This window comes from Macaca thibetana, chromosome 8 (genome assembly GCF_024542745.1).
Source record: "Macaca thibetana thibetana isolate TM-01 chromosome 8, ASM2454274v1, whole genome shotgun sequence".
NCBI lineage: Eukaryota > Metazoa > Chordata > Mammalia > Primates > Cercopithecidae > Macaca > Macaca thibetana.
The window spans coordinates 35,255,855-35,273,962 of record NC_065585.1 but is presented as its reverse complement, the minus strand read 5'-3'; the positions used below and the strand labels follow the sequence as shown (position 1 = coordinate 35,273,962).

General features: G+C 39.1%; 1 protein-coding gene across 1 annotated transcript; it reads right to left on the bottom strand.

Moving 5' to 3' along the window:
- Window positions 1-2,326: 2,326 nt before the first annotated feature.
- KCNV1 (potassium voltage-gated channel modifier subfamily V member 1) lies at window positions 2,327-14,554 on the bottom strand. The gene is made up of 4 exons (XM_050802204.1): window positions 14,316-14,554; window positions 12,629-13,889; window positions 10,931-11,460; window positions 2,327-7,282 (listed from the first exon to the last, which is right to left on the bottom strand). Exons 2-4 carry the CDS (start codon window positions 13,087-13,089, stop codon window positions 6,771-6,773), a joined length of 1,503 nt encoding a protein of 500 aa, XP_050658161.1. The 5' UTR covers window positions 13,090-13,889; window positions 14,316-14,554; the 3' UTR covers window positions 2,327-6,770.
- Window positions 14,555-18,108: the final 3,554 nt, after the last annotated feature.

The window sequence follows — 18,108 nt, the reverse complement described above, 5'->3', positions numbered from 1 at the left end:
CATACTTCATTGTTGTCTTATTTAAAGAAATAGCCACAACCACCCCAAGCTTCAGTAACCACCACCCTAACCAGTCAGCAGCCATCAATATTAAGGCAAGACCTTCTATCAGCAAAAAGATTTCAACTTGCTGAGGTTCAGATGATTATTAGCGTTTCTTAGCAATAAACTAGTTTTACATGGTTAATACATTGTTTTTTGACCTAATGCTATTGCACACTTAATATGCTATAGTATAGTATAAATACAATTATATATGCAATGGAAAATCAAAACCATTCGTGTGACTCACTTTATTGTGATAATCACTTTATTGTGGGTGGTCTGGAAATTAACCTGTAATATCTCCGAGATATGCCAATAATCCCATCTCTTAAAAAATGTAGGACTCCTTAATGGACTACTTTTTCTCAAGTGTTTTCCATCCAACCAGCTGAAGTTTCTTAGGAATGGGATGTAATCAGTGCTTTTTTTTCTTTTTTTTCTTTTTTACCCAATGTTCCTTCTCCTCCCTCTTCTTCATAGCTGTCAGACCTGCATCACGGTCTGAAGAGTCTTCCCACCTTCTCTAGATTCCTTCTCTTTATTATTCATAAGCATTTTTCCCCAAGTAAATATCTTGCACATAATATTGTAAAAATCAACTGTCTTGGGATCTGCTTCTCAGAAGACTTGAACTTTAGAGTTTGGGGAAAAGATAAATAATTTGTTATTGGATGTGCAAATTACGAGATGTTTATTAGATATCTTTTGAACAGGCAGTTAGTTCACAAATCCGGAAATACAGTGAGAGGAAAGTTCTAATCTGGATGTAGAAATTTGGGAATTGACCAAGAATCAATGATATGTAAGCCATGGAATCAGGTGATTTTTATCAAGGGAGCAGAATAAATGAAGCATAAAAGAGGACTGATGATTAAGCTCTGATTTACAACCTCAATTAGAAAAGATGACTGAACAGTGAAGTGGGGATTAAATTAGGAAGGCATGAAGGACTGGAAGTCAAGTGAAGGAAGTGTTTTAAGGAAGGATCTGTAATTAATCTTTTAAAATGCTGTTGATGAATCTGGCAATATGAATTCTAAGAAATGATTGGATTTGGCAATGATGGGGTCACTGCTGACCTTAAGAAAAGTTTTACAGGAGTTGTAGGGGTGGTAGACTTATGTGAATTTTCAGGAAAGAATGGGAAGATACACAGTGAATATACAAAGGGAGAGAGTGAGTATGGAGACTGCTGTCAAATAATTTTGCCATAAGAAAGAGAAGAGAATTCGATGTTTTCTAGAGGATGAAATAGATGCAAGGAATTTTGACGGCTTTTTTTTTTTTTTTAATTTTAAGATGGGAAAAAAATAATGTTTGTGTGCTGACAGGAAGTAGGAAGGGGGAAATTTGATAAAATAGTAAGAAGAGGGGAAAAGCTCTCTGTAGCAACGTCCTGGAGTCGGAGATAAAGTGTGGATGGACGATCCAACCCTCGTAAAGTGAGGAAAGGCAGAGTTAATAGGCACAGATGGAGGTAGGTGGATAAATGTGGGTGATGACTCTTTTTTAAAAAATCCTCTTCTGATTCTATTTTCTGAGTAAAAGCGGAATCCAAGGGAGGTGTTAGAGGTTTTTACTTGTCTCAGGAAAGTGAATGGACTCAGGAATTGCCATATGAGATTGCCTGGAAGCTTTAAGAACCCATTTGGGGTTGTAAGCATGAATGTAAAGTGAGAGCAGTCTGCAGGCATTGTGTTTTTTTCTGTAGGGCATGATCTGCTCTACAAGGACAGGCACAAGAAGGCACTGGATTGGATTTAATTAGGGTCAAGGTATTGCCAATTTAATACCAGGAAGGAAGAGAGGGGCACTAGAGTTGAGAGGGCAAGCAAGGGAGTGATTATAATATAATATAATATAATATAATATAATATAATATAATATAAGCACAGTGAGAACATAAGGATGGTGAGTATCCAGGTTTTCCTATCATCCTGAAAAATGTACCATGTGAGCAATTGCCTGTTGGTGAGTAAAGCTCTCCCTGTTTGACATTTATCTTCCTTATATTAGTATGGCTTGGAGAGAGTTCTGGGGTGGTGATGCTTTGCAAAGAAAAGTCATGAAGGAAATCATCAGAACACATCATTTGCCTGTTATCCAGTATCTTGTTGGATCTGAACTGAAGGATTCATAAGACAGTTATTAATGGCTAATATTTCAAAAGAAGAGACTTTTCTTGTTAACACAATGTATCAATAAAAATATTTCTCAAAGTAGTAAGCTTATCCAGTGACAATGTTTTGCTTAGATAAATTGGGTCAGCATATCTATTTTCTGCAACAGCTAATCAAAATATTTTAATAAGCATAAGAATTCCACATTAAAACACAGAACTGAGGTTCCTACCTCAGTTATTTGTGCATCTAATCCATTATAGTTGATACTACTTTGCATTAAAATGATAAATGCAACAATTTCTTGTACGTTATATAAATAATATACACATAAAATAAAATATGAATATGTCACTCCTAATAGAGATACATCAGTAATTTCTTAAAATTGCTTTTTTAGGTACTCAAGCATTACCCATATGCATTTAAATGTTTGAAAGTAGTGTTTTCTAACAGGCAGAGATTTCGTGATGAAGACACAAAAGACGGTTGCAACGAAAGGAAAAATTGACAAATGGGATCTAATTAAACTCTAGAGCTTTGTCAGAGCAAAGGAACCTATCAGCAGAGTGAACAGACAACCTACAGATTGGGGGAAAATATTTGCAAACTATACATCTACAAAGGTCTAATATTCCAGCATCTATAAGATACTTAAATTTATAAGAAAAAAACAAATAAACCCATTAAAAAGTGGGCAAAGGATATGAACAGACACTTTTCAAAAGAAAACATACATCCAGCCAACAATGATATGAAAAAAGCCTCAATATCACTGATCCTTAGAGAAACGCAAATCAAAACCACAATGAGATACCATTTCACACTAGTCAGAATGGCAATTATTAAAAAGTCAAAAGAAAAAAAAAGCAGATGCTGGGGAACTTGTGGAGACACTGGAACACTTATACACTGTTGCTGGGAGTGTAAATTAGTTCAACCATGTGAGAGTGTGGCAATTCCTCAAAAACCTAAAAACAGAAATACCATTGGATCCAGCAGTCCCATTAATAGGTATATAACCAAGGAATATAAATTGTTTAATTATAAAGATACATGCACATGTATGTTCATTGCAGCACTATTCACAGTAGCAAAGACATGGAATAAACCTAAATGCCCATCAATTGTAGACTGGATAAAGAAAATGTATGTATACACCATGAAGTACTATCCAGCCATATCATATGAAAGAGTGAGATCATGTCATTTGCAGGGACATGGATGGAGCTGGAAGCTATTATCCTTATTATCGTAATGCAGGAAGAGAAAACCAAATGCCACATGTTCTCACTTATAAGTGGGAACTAAATAATGAGAACACATGAACACATAGTGGGAAACAACACACACTGGGGCCTAGCAGAGGGTGCTGGTTAGGAGGAGAGAGAGAATCAGGAAAAATAACTAATGGGTACTAGGTTTAATACCTGGGTTATGAAATAATCTATACAAAAAAAACTCTGATGACACAAATTTACCTGTATAACAAACGTGCACATATATCCCTGAACTTAAAATAACAGTTAAATTAACAAAGAAAGTGGCTAACACGGTGAAACCCCGTCTCTACTAAAAACACAAAAAATTAGCCGGGCATGGTGGCGGGCGCCTGTAGTCCCAGCTACTTGGCAGGCTGAGGCAGGAGAAGGGCGTGAACCCAGGAGGCGGAGCTTGCAGTGAGCCGAGATTGCACCACTGCACTCCAGCCTGGGCCACAGAGCGAGGCTCCGTCTCAAAAAACCAAAACAAAACAAAGAAAGTAGTATTCTCTAAATAGCTTAGAGAAAGACAATAATTCAATTATTTTATATTTTTAAAAATTATTGTTTCATAACAATAATTCTTAGATGTTTAAAAAGTGTTTAATGTGTTAAAACAATGGGATATAAAATTGGCAGAGTTCCTGCTTTGATTTTTTTACTTAAATGAAATTTGGTTTGCTTATATATAATTCATTGGATAAATAAACTGATATTTTATTTAACAGCAAAATTGAGTAAGCAATGACATTTTAAAACTTCTTTCTGAATACTTACATCTTGACAACATTTATATAGCTAACAGCACATTTGTAGAGAAGATGTTTAGGATCCTCCGTGATAAAAACATATATACATATGTATACACATAGTTTTTAATTTTTTTTCCAACTACTATTTACTCTAAAGATAATATTTTTTTAATCTAATAATGACTATAAGGTGTCACCACAGCCTTTACTTAAAAGCACCATTCCACCTCTGAGAATAAGCTGATATTTTACTTAAGGCATATTGAACTTCTCCATGCACAAGAAGTTGGCTTGCCTGCCTAAAAAATAAATTTCTATGCAGAGCTTATGTGGGAAGAATGAAATCTGCAACTTGACTTTTAGGATTGTCGTTTTCAGGGTCAGGCAGATTGGTGTTCAGCCCTGGCTCTGCTGTCTATAGCCGGTGTGAATTTAGGCAAGTTTATACCTTTTAATGTTTCAGTTTCTCTGTCTTTCCCTCACGTACCTTTGAATAGAATGTTAAGTACAAGAAAACAGGACCTAGTCTTGTTTAAGAAAGACTCCCTAGTCCCTTGCACACCAAAAGATCCTTAATAAATATTTGTTGAGTTAACAAATATATAAAATATGTATTTTGAAGAGTATAAGAATAGTAATTATATAATAGGGATATTTTGAGGATAAAATGGCATAATACATGATGAATACAGAGCACAGTCCTGGATCAGAGTAACTATTCTTATTAGGGAAAGTTCTAGAAAAGCTGGAGTAAGGTTACCTTCTGTGTCTAACTTCTACTTCCCCTTCAGATTGTGGAAGGGATTTATACTACGACTAGTGGCCCTGTGCCACACTCTAGCACCCATGTATGTGTGTAAGAAGGAAAATATTTATCTTATTAATATTTATATCTCCTGAACCTTTTCTAATATTTAGGAGAAGTGGAAACAAGTTAAATGAATTAAAGTACTTTAGCACACAATCTAAAACTCATGCCATCAGTGAAAATGTTTTCAGAGCTTAACCATGCATACCAGAAAACAGGAGGTAGAACATGCGATATTTCATTGATTTTAAGGTGCTTATTTTAAATTTTTACATATCTGAAATCCGGATGCATTTTACAGTTAATGGCATCTTACAATTGACTGGCATCTTTCTTTCTTGGTAGTGCATAGCATAATAGGATGTCTTGAATAAAGTTTATGAAATATGTTATAGCTATATATTAAAGCAGTTCTCAATGTTTATTTCTTATCACCACGAACCCCTGGCAAAGAGCCTTCTAGGCATTTTTTCCCTCATATCTCACCCCCATGAAATGTTAATACCACAGATAAACTCAATATGCTTATCTGTGTTTTGTATATGAAGTGATAAGATTTTTTCTTTTTCCTCAAGAACCAATTTTCTTTCCCTTGGGGGCTCTATTATATTGGAAATGTAGGTATGAAAGTGATGCATTCCTTGTTATTCTTAGGTTTTAGAATCTCATTTACTAAAATAATGGGAATCATGAGCTAGTTCTTAGCTTTAGAGGTTTTGGCTTTAATTATATAACACAATGTCTAGGAATTGTATTATTATCATGAATGTCAAAATGCCTGCAAAGTTTGAACATTTGCTATTTACCCCAACAGACAGAAAGCTGTCCATAATATTTTTTGTTAACAAATAAAAGATCTTCAAGTTCATCCAGTGATGTCATTCAACATATATTTCCCATTTTATGAAATAAGATTATTTAATAATTTCAGTGTAGAAATTTAGGATGTTCACTACCTCACTTTCATATATTCATTATTTTAAAGCCATAACGTGAACAATACATCCATAAAGAGACATTTGAAGACCATCTGATATTCATGAAGTACTAAGAAATATGCTGTTTTATGCTCCACATATTACACTCAGTTGGGAGAATGAAGATGTGCAATTGTTGAAGTTTTTGTGCAGACTCATGTACTGCAATCTAAGCAGTTTTGAGATTCCCATCTCTTATAGTAATAATGGGATACAGAGATCAGTTCATTTGTGACCAGTGGTTTACACGAAAAAGAAGGTAGGGATACAATCTCTGCCCATCAAATAAGGGTTTCCTCTTGTAAAGCTAATTATTATATTTAATAGCCTTAATTGATAGAGAAAGGAATAATTTATGTACTTGGATAATATCTTTAAACAGCAAAGTTGTTCAATATGTTCTTAAATATTTACTTATCTTTCTCTGGGCTATGTAGTTTAACTTCCATTTTTAAAAAATTAGTGGTGCAGAAAACTTCTACTATTAGCGATACATAAAATCTTTAACTTTTTGTGTGTATTGCAATAACATTATTTTCTATTTGACAATTCAAACATGTTTATATTGGCCCAGTTGTATTTGATTGTGTTAATTGGCTATTTTGGATACTCAGATGTGTCAGAACACTGTGCAGTTGTTATAGGTGATGTGGAATGTTCTAGTAGACGAAGCAATGTATCAGCAAAAATTAATTAAGATGAGCAGTACTCCGAAGAGACTCATCATCAGAATACAGAAATCCACATCACTGCTTTATCATTTTAGTAAATTGTACATAGCTTTTGTAAATAAATTGAAAATTAATTCAAAACCAGAAATCATCTCCCCCGCTGCTCCTGGTACTTGCTCTTTCTCTGCCTTTCAGTCGAAGCATCTCCATGATACTCCGGGCATAGACATCTCTCAAGTTAACACTGATATATGAGTCAGTGGCTATATTCTTGGTAAGCTTCTTCAGGGCTTCACGCTGTCTAACAGCTGCTTCCTTGAGTTTCAAGGTGAAGTAGCAAGCAGAGAAGCGATCATTAATAATAGCAATAGGCAAGGCCAAGACAAGAATTCCTGATAATATACACATGAAGGCCACGATTTTGCCTGTGGTGGTGTCTGGTCTAATGTCCCCATATCCCACGGTAGTCATAGAGGTGGTGGCCCACCACCATGCGCAAGGGACACTTGTGAAGGTTGTGTCAGGAATGCTTTGCTCAGCAAAGTATTCTACAGTTGAAAATATAGAGATTCCCACGGATAGAAATAGGAGCAGTAGGCCAACTTCTTCATAACACTGGGTGATTGTCATCCCAAGGGAGCGTAATCCTGCAATAGAACAAATGCTGTCAGTCATTGGCATCCCTCTTCTCTCTCTTCCTGCCCTTCCCTCCCCTCTCCCTCCTTGCTCTCCACCCACAAACTGCATTGCACACTTAAATGTCCCCAGCACTGGGCAATGTTCTGGGGATGCAAAGTTGATTAAATCATAATCCTTGTGCTCAGGAAGTTCACAGTCTAGTTGATGGGACCAAGTTGAGAAGGCTAGAGAGAAATATAATTAGATTCATTACTCCATCTATAAAATTATTGAACTTCTACTATTAAAAAGAAGGTGAGAAGTAAGGCTGAAGGCAGGCAGGGGTGGTATGATAGGAGTTTTGTACTTTAGTCTGCACAATAAGAGGCCTTTGCGGTGTTGTATGTGGAGGGCTCATTTGGTCACATCTGCATTTCAATGCATCATTTTAGCACTTGTTTCTAATGCCAATTTTATGGTGTCTTGTATTTTGTATGTCTGTTTTTCTCACCTTCCTTGTGAAGTTTAACACAATCAGGAACCTGATTACCCGAAAGCCAGAAAAAGTAAACAATGGGCACCATAGCAACAAAGTGAAGCAGCAGAAGGAAGTTAGGCATTGGTGATAAACTTGACATGAGAACATCACATGTATATTCAGGGGACATTCTCAGTGGTATATCAGGAGGAGGTCTGAACTCCCAAGACACCCACTGAAACCCTAGTCCTTAATACCAAAGCTATAGGAAATTATCTCCCTTGAGTACATAAAATTTCTGCTTTCCTATAATAACAGACCTGAATACAGAATATTCCTCCATTGCACAAAGATATGGAAAATGGAACCACTAGAGAATTTACTCATTATGAAGCATTGGCTGCTTTTCCATTCCTAGATCTGAGGATTTATTAAACCCCAGGGAGACAAACCCTCCATAGTCCAATTCTGTCTCTGAAGACACTAGGTCCTAAGGGGAGTAAGAGCCCCTTATGAGCTGGAGTGGTGGCTCACACCTATAATCCCAGCACTTTGGGAGGCTGAGGCAGGCAGATCACGAGGTCAGGAGTTTGAGACCAGCCTGGCCAACATGGTGAAACCCCTACTAAAAGTACAAAAATCAGCCCGTTGTGATAGTGTGCGCCTGTAATCCTAGTTACTTGGGAGACTGAGACTGGAAAATAACTTGAACCCGTGAGGCGAAGTTTGCCATGAGCCGAGATCACGCCATTAAAATCCAGCCTGGGCAATAGAATAAGACTCTGTCTCAGAAAACAAAAAAAAAGAAAGAAAGAAAGAAAAGCCCATTATGGAACCAAGCTTTGAATGAACCATACGATTTATTCCCTAATACTAGAGAGGTGGTTAATAAAGTTTGTCCACATTTTGAAATTATATCAACATGATGTCAAAATGATATTGACTCAGAAGTCCAAAATAATACCCCTTAGTATCATTTTTTGTTTTTATTCACTCACTAGAAACTATTTCAAATGCATTAACATACTAATCATACTCTTATGGTTTTGAATCTTGCTCTTCAAAGTTTGAGATATTCTTGAATTATTAACCAGCTATTTTTAAAGATCATTGAATAGTTTGAAGTTTAACTTCAAAAGAATATCTTTCAGAATACCTTATAATATATTTACCTTTATAAAGAACTGGCCTTGATGTGTCTACATGGAATTATGTTCCTTAAATAAATTCACAACACATGAGGAGATGCATAGCATTTGTCTGGGAACACTGTTTTAATTTAAAGCAAATGTTCGAAACAATTTTGTAAAGGAAAACAAAGTGGGTGGAATTTCTAGCATGTTATCTCTATTAACTCAGAGAATCCTCAAAAGAAAGGATGTAAGAGGGACAAGGTAATTGTTATGCCATTATACAGATGAGGAGGCTGAGGCATGAAAAGATAGCTTATCTAGTAGAAAGCTACAGAGCCATGATTTAAACCTAGTTGTCTGGCCAAAAACCCATTATTCTATAACACCCCTCAATTTTTATTTATAATTAATACATGGGGAAATAGGTCATCTATGTTTACATTTTAATAAGTGTAGTGTTGAGGCAAAAATTGTCAAATATCCTAGTCATATATTTTTAATAATTAAGGGTTTACTAAAACTTTATACATGTTTTGGAATGGAGAAAATCTTTGAAGAGGTGACATTGTGGAAATTACTGTTATTTTCCTTTTCCTTTCTTCTAGAAAAAAAATGTAGTCTTTACTGGGTGTTTTTAAATTGAGTCTTGTGAAGAGTTTATAAATACTTGAAGAAAGCATCCCATTATCTGTGTCAGAAAACAAAGAGTGGTACTTGTAAAAGTTCTTTGAAACCCCATTATCAAATTCCTGGTATGTGAGACTAGCTAAGAAAATACACTACCAAAATTATATTATAATAAGTTCTAATTACCAGAGAAATGTTGAAGAAAAACATATCAGAAGTTAATTTCACTCAACATTTATTAGAAGGACAACTACCATCAACCTTTTTTAGGTGGTCAGTCAGGGCACATATCTAGGGAAATAAAATAGGGATAGTAATCTGTAGTCAATTTGTTTGTGCTAATATGTATTTGTGTCAACATATATAAAATTAATATGATATCATACTTCAGTGTTTCTTAAGGTTTTGTCCAAGAACCACCTACATCAAAGTCATTGGTGAACTTATTATTTATAAAATGTGTGCTCCTAGATCCGGCCTCAAGCTTTCTGGGGGTTGGAGCCAGAAGCTGTATTTCAACAAGCTTGTCTGGGGATTCTTGTTTTCATTAAGGTATGTCACAAGAAAACTCATGTACTCCAAAACATCTGACAGTTGCAGGGCCAGCCACTGATAACTACTACTGTTGGGGATGCAAGAATCATTTTTAATCAGTTCCTGTGATTTTCACTGATATTGATTATAATTTTCACGTACCTTATGTGTTTGTGTGTGTATTATATGGAGACTTTTCTAGGAAAATCTTAATTGTATTTTCAAAGGCTCTATGACACACAAAAAACTAAGGGATTTCTGTATTCCCCTCTCTCATACATCCCAGGTTAGGGACAAGAAAACCTTCAGATACTAGATAAAGCATTTAATTAGTTCATTTTGCTTTCTCCCAAAGCAAAATATTTTCATTGCTTCTTCGAAAATTTTGGAAAGACCACCTTCGCCTAGTCATTTCCCTTTCTGCATGGCCAGAGAATGCTCTGAAGGGCTGACTTTCCCTTCTGCCAAGGAGTATATGTGGCAAGCCCTTCTTGGATACTGAAGAGAAATTGGTTTATGTCCCTATATATCATATATAATTTATGTGTATCTTTTTATGTGTCATTTAGGCCTGTTTTGTCTAGAATCTTGAAGAGGCAGAGTGCCTTTAATTTTTGTAAATCTTCTGGGCAATGGTTTCAAATAAACTGAGGTTAGCAAATGGTCAAATTTTCTCTCAATATTTCTCTTATGGAGAGGAGGTAAGTGAGAGCTCACTTTTCTACACCTGTGATAACAACTTCAAGGTTTTATCTTCCCAGTATCTCCTTAGAGGTCATGATCGGGTAAAGTATGGGAGTCGGTAATTTTGAATATCAGTTCAGCGTTACTTTCCTTGTACTGTGGTCAAATAACGAATGCTGACATGCAATGCAAATTAAAAGTCATCAATGAAATCTGAATACCTGTGGAATGTCTGCCCAGCTTTAGCATGCGCAGAGCTCTGAGCAGCCTCAAAACCTGGACAATGCGCCCAACGTTCTCCAGCTCCTGCGTGGTCTGGCTCCCACTTAGGCTCTCTACCAGAAGAGTGATGTAGAAGGGCAAGATGGCAAGGAGGTCTATGATGTTCGGCACCTTTCTTAGGAAGCGACACCTGTCCCGCACACACAGGAAGCGGAGGACAAATTCCCCGGTGAACCAGCTAATGCACACATACTCCAGGATTTCCAGCAGCTGCAGGTCCAGCCAGCTTAACTCAGCTGACATCAGGGCCATGTTAATGATGGACACCACCACGAAGATAATAGAGATGACCCCAAAGATACGGGCAGCTGTGGAAGATCCAGGTTTCTCCAGGATATTCCAGAGCTTCTGGCGAACAGTGGGACAAGGTCCTTGGGAGAAGTCCTGTTCACTCTCATGTTGACTTTCCTGGTCTTCTGTGTCCTTCTTGAAGTCTAAAGTTTCACTCAGCTCTTTTCTTCTGAAGTATCTTGTAGAGAAAACAATTGGTGATTAGTCAAACTTTATTAAAATACAGAAGTATAAGATAATTAAACATGGCAGGGAGGTCAGACTTTTCATTCAACGAAATGGAGAAAAATGTCTATTCATATTTTAGTTAGGTTGTGTCTTATCCATAGTATTCAGAATTTCTCCCTTAGGATTATGATTATTTTTTCTTTTTTCTTTCTCTTTTCTTTTCTTTTCTTTTCTTTTCTTTTATTTGAGATGGAATCTCGCTCTGTGGCCCAGGCTGGAGTGCTGTGGAGTGATCTCAGCTCACTGTAGCCTCCACTTCCCAGGTTCAAGCGATTCTCCTGCCCTAGCCTCCTGAGTAGCTGGGATTACAGGTGTGTGCCACCACCCCGGGTAATTTTTGTATTTTTAGTACAGACGGGGTTTCACCATGTTGCCTGGGAGTGGGGGGTATCGAAGTCTTCGCCTCAACTGATCCACCCGCCTCGGCCTCCCAAAGTGCTGGGATCACAGGCGTGAGCCACCACCACCGGCCTGGATTATAATTTTTAAAATGACACTTTCTTAGTAGAAGTTTATACATAGCAAAGCTACTTTGGATTAATACATTTTATTACCCATTTTCTGGTAACAAGAACAGATGTTTGGCAGATGGAACTTTTTTGTGTGTGTAAAGGAAATGTATTCATGAAGAAATGGTAATAATAGCAAGATAACCTCAGAGTTCCACAATCTTTCAATCAAGGGACCAACCTTTTATCTTCTATATTTAAAACAATTCTCCATTCAAGTTTTACAGTCAGTGTTCTAGGTTTGATAAATGATAATGCTGCGTGCCAAATCTTTTATCCCTATGCATGCATCTTTTGGACCATGGCTTTTCTGATTCATTTATTCAGTCACTAAATATTTATTGTGGGCCTGAAGTCCCTTGCCTTATACGTTAAATTAGCATACTCAAAAAAGGGAACAAAGAGATTCAAAAAGTTCTATTCAAAAGTTGGCCATGACGCCTTCCAGTCCCCCACCTCCACCCCACCTGTCAACCCAGAAGTGGCCACACCTTATTGCTAGGCCTGGCTCCAGTGAAGCTTATGTAAAGCCTCAAATCTACCTGTGCCTTCCTCTCTTTCTCTGCCGCGCCCGCCTCCCCGCCCAGCCGCCGCGTGCCTCCGGGGTACCTGTCCCTGCAGCAGGAATCGATGCTGAGCTCATCGATGCCCCAGTACTGGATCTCCTGCAGGAAGGAGAGCGCGCACAGCTGCTCCATGACATGCAGGCGGCCGGTGCGGTAGTAGTGCAGGACATAGCGGAACGCCTGCGAGCTGCGGTCGAAGAAGTACTCGTTGTCCACGGGGTTGGCATCGTCGCAAAGCTCCAGAGGGCTGGGCACAGCGGCCAGGGCCCCAGGGCGGCGGTAGGAAGCCACCACCACGGCCAGCTTGCCAAGGCGCGTGTGCGGGAAGCAGGACAGCGCCTGCTGCGAGAGCACGAAGCGGCTGCCGCCCACATTGACCGTGAAGCAGTCCCCGAGCGCCAAGGGCTCCCCTTCACCCTCGCTGCAGAAGACACTAGAGTCCAGGGAGGTCAGGGAGCCGCTGTCCAGCGGCGAGTCCAGCAGCGCTCTGCCGCTGGAAGGCATCTCTATCCCAGTCGCCGCGGCCTGAGGGCGCCACAAAGTTGGGGACACGCCGGAAGCGTTGCTCCCGCGAGGGCGGTGGCACTGCCCCTGGTGGCGACCGGGATTCCCCGGGCTCCCGAAGGGGTTACCTCTCCCTGGCGCACTCTCTCCACCCGCTGTGCTCCTTCCTCCTCCTGCCGCTAGGGAGCCGCGAGTGCGCGGAAGCAGCGCACAAGTGGCAGAGAGAGGAGACTGGGAGCAGAGGAAGGGTCGCTCTAAGAGAAAGGATCAGGTGAGGTCCAAGCCCGACACAGTCCCTGTGCACACTGCCGGTCGCCCTGGCCCTTCTCAAACGCCGTCACCCCGCCTCCCAACTTCGCAATTGCGATTCCCAGCCCAGGAGGTGTACAGATTGAATGACTCGCTACTTGGTGGGTGGAGGGGTTGGGGAAGGGAGGAAGGAGGGAGATGTGGGGCGGAGGAGGAGGAAGAAGAGAGAAGATGACTCTTAGCTGAATGCAAGCAAGCAAGCAAGGAGGATGGCGAGACTCACTCCTGCCCGCAGGAGACCAAAACAAAAAGTTCAGAAAGCAAAGGAAGTGGTAACCGGGTCCCTTCCAACTTGAGACTTTATATTCCTCCCTCTTCTTTTACTGCTGCCTCATAGGCCTCCCCGGGGGTGTTCGCTGGGGATGTGAGCAGGTGGGGGAGGGTGCTCTGGGTGAGGGGTCCGCACCATTTTCTCCCAATTCACTCTCATTCTAGTCTGATGATCACTGACGCTCCATTTTCTTCTCCTGTCTCCCTTAGGTTTTGACCTCCTGGTTAAGAAACAAGAATAATTAATGATGACTTTTTATTGAAGCCCCATTGGGTCACTAAGAACTAGGAATGTCACTGTCAGTTCCCACCCTGTCGAGTGTACACCTCGTGTTGAGGCACTTTGTTGAGGCACCCTTCCTTTTAGCCATTTCTGTCCCTACAAGTTTCCCGGAGAGCAGGTGTTCTGAGCACAGCGGAGCTCTCATTTTAGAAGGAAAGGCAAAAAGGCAAGGAATAGAACAAGCGTGGGCTGGGGCAGGAATTTAAATAGTAACGACGGCCTCCCTCGGTAAAGGGAGAAGCCGAGGCCAGCGCCCAGGTGAGACTAGAAGTGAACCCACCGGGCCGCTGGAAGCTACGCTCCATCCAACCTGTTGGACTCGGAGCGAGGAGGTGGGGGCGGGAGGGAAGAGCAAGTGACTCACCTGCAGCTCCTGGCACATCTGATCTGCGCACAACCGGCGCCGCAGGTAACGTACCCTTCCTTTGATCCTCTTGGTCTACACGTGAGGTCTGACTCGACCCGTCCAGGAGGGAAACTGTGCTCCAACTGAGCTCTACTCAGCGCCTGCTGCCTCGCCTTGCCTCCACCTCCCTCTGGGCTCCTGGACCCTGGGCTTAGGCTAAGCGCGTCCGCCCCGCCCGCTGTAGCCCGGAGAGCAGCCCGCCCAGTGCTTCCAGCACCAGCAGAGGGGAGTGGCAGGATCTAAGGGAGGGAGGTGAGACGGCGGGGGTGGGGGCGGGGGGAGTGAGGTGCCTGGTGACACTGAATATTACATTCATCCTGAATACACTTGCAGAATTACTGCATTTGATTCTCGTTTCCCTGGATCTGTGCCTTTGCAAATGTTCCAGAACAAAATTTCCAACTTGATCAGTGTGCTAAACTTGAGGTTAGGGCAGTTATATTAACTGCTTTATTTGGCATGGTTCAAGGTTTTCTCATTTTCAGCAGGCATCTCAGAATCATGCATTTTTCCAGTCTTTGCCAGAGAGCGTGAACCACACTCATCTTTGTTGTTTTCTAGCATGTATATACAGAATACATATTGGAAAGCATATATTACGTATACACTTACATACATAAGTATATATTAGAAAGTATACACACACACACACATATTAGGTAGTATATATAAAGACATAAGCAGGCAGCCTGATGTGGCAGAATAAGCTTTTTCACAGATTGGACAGAAACGTTACTGTTTAGTTCTAACTTTGCCAACTGGCTGTGGGATGTCTAGCTATCATTTACTTCGAGGGTCTTAGTGCCTTCCTCAGTGAAATTTCAAGTTTTAATAAAAACACCCAACATTTAATGGGTGCTTACTTTATGCCAGGAAATTTGTAGGCTCTTTATTCATGCAGTACCTTATTTAATCATAATGACAACACTATGAGGTAGCATATACACATTTTACAGAAAGGAAAAGTGAGGCACAGGGAAATTAAGTGATTTACAAAGGGCCACACAGTTCAAATCAAACCCAGGACTACATGTCAGAGGCTGTCTTCGTAAACAAAATGCTAGAAACATTATTTTTTTGGTTGATAAATCAGTGTGGTTGCTTTTATTTTCTTTGCAAGTTTCTAATGAAGGACAGGAGTTTAATTAGGTATTTTCATCACTCTTTCAACAAAAGTTTACTGAGCTTTCACTATATACTGACACTATTCAGTGCACTTGTGATATATCAGTGAAGAACAGACAAGATCTCTGTTGTTGTGGAGCTTATAGTAATCCTCTGAGAATAAATGGGGGACTTCAATAAACTTTTTTAAACTATAATATTTACAAGCATGGTTCTTTTGACAGCCATACATTTGGTTAACTTCTCTCCATAAAGAACTCTTCCCTACAGTAAATACAGAGATGCTAGATTTATCCCAGTCAATAGTTCATCATTCTGTATAGGTACTGTATTGTTATTATTTTTTAATATAATGGAGCTTTCCCCTGCACAGCGAGAAAACTCCTCCAACACCTCAATTAGAGATTATTTAGGTATTGAAAAAAAGCAAAAGGCCATAGTTCTGTTAAGCCGTATTCATACCATGATTAACAATAAAAGTCTATACTAGCTTTACAGATTATGGTGAGGAAAGAGGAAAGCGTTCAAAGGAGAATGACAGCTTTAGGTGAGGAGAGAGATCTTGGTCAGGTAACCAGAGGTTAGTGAAAGATGACTGAGGCTTCCAGGTCTCCTCCCCTGCCACTAAGCCACTGAACCTCAGTTGTGATGAATGTTGTCCTGTAGAATGTTATAATAACCTCTCCTTAAGAGTCAGGCTCTCTGCTACACGTCTGACTTCTCACAATGATCCTATGATGTAAGCACTGTAATCCTTAGTTGTGGATTTCAACTTGGATGCTCATAGGCACTAAGAAAGTAACTTTCTACCTTACATAGTGAATATGTGAAGGGGTATGTGAAAGGCTTGAAACAGGTCCTTTCTGACTCCTGACTCTGTCTCAACTGCTAACAGCCTAAATGTTTCAATTGGGCATTGATTTTAGTTATAGAAATTGACACTAATCAAGGCAATCATAACTAGAGGGATGATTAGTCAACATGGAGTATATAAATATAAATGACCCCTTTTTAAAATATAGAGTCTGGAGTAATACAAATTCCCACCTGTGCTCTGTGCCTTTCCCTTAAGTCTGTTGATTTTCCTTCCTTAATGGCCCAGATTTTAGTAAGAGACTCCAAGGAAGAGCATACCATAGAATAAGAAGGGAAATATGTCCACTTCAAGGCTACTTCTTTTAGCCCTAATCCTGACCTGAGGTATAACCTGAGGTATGTCAAAGGAGAACTGCTGATAAGTAGTTGGAGGTGGTGAGGTCATGCTTTCCATTTCATTTCTACATAGCATGGGAGGAATGTGATTGTCATGTGGGAGGTTGCTCAGTACTGCAATGTAAAAACCCGACAGTCTAAAGACTTTGGGTATATTCCCTAGTCATCAGATGTTATATTCGAGTGATTTTCCGTTAAGATTCTTGTTATGAAATACTCTACTTGCTTCTGGCTTCATCTATCAATTCTACACATATCGACTTGAATATGGAATCTCCAGCGACTAGTATTTTTAATTCTTTCCATTTTTATGAGTATTTTAAAGTTTATTAATGAACAGTGTATATTCTTAAAAGTTACAAATAAGATCAAAAGAAAAATCATGGCATACTTTAAACGTCTAACTCAATAACAGTTATGAAAATAAAAGTTAAAAGTCATTTTAAGTTTATTAGAAAATCCTACTGTTAAAAATATGTAACACTTCATTTAGGTTTTGAAGAATTCATGAGAATATTTATGTTAATATCATATTCTGTTTAACTGTGATACTTTTGAATAATACATTATAATATTTCTGTGAAATCATTAATGCTTATCTCTAATATGAATGTTTAAAACAATTACACAAATATGATCATAAGCCATTAAAATTTTTTAGGAAAATGTAAATTCATTATTAATTTATATCCAAAATATCACAACCTTTTTTAATAATTAGATAGACATGGGAAATATAATGAGTGAATAATCTTGAATAAACAGCTTTATAAAATTCAACTTAAGTAAAATCTAGATTTTCATTTTTAATTCCCTCACTGTAGTTTCATACATTTACACTAAATTCATTTAATTTTTATCATTCATCAACAATGCAGACAATGTTTTGTGTGAGGTATGCGTATCTTTGGCTCTGTCTTTGATTTCTCAGGAACTGACAACCAGATAGATGTACCAATTGTGATGATGTTTAAAAATGTCTTTGTGTGTGAACAAAATGACTTTATCATTTTTTCCTTCATTGCACTGGGATATGTTTAAAGGTAAAAGAAAATCTGACAAATTCTATCTATTCATCTTTCATGTGCCTTCTAGGCGCTTGGAATAAATCCTTCCAACTCTATGACAGCCCACTCTAATGCAGAATTTAGCTTAATGTGGGCTTGTTCTGGATTTCTTCCAAGGGAAGGCAATTATCTTTGGAAGTACCCAAGAAATCATTTTTATAGCCTAGTCTGCTACAGAGATAGCATGATGGGTTGATGACGGTGATGGTGAGGATAATAATATGATAATAATAGCTGTTGTCTTTATGTATTTCATCCTTGTTCTGCCTTCTATGGGCTGCGTGACCTTAACAAGTTTCTTAAACCCTGTAAGTCTCATTTTCCTAATCTGTAAAATGGGGATAACA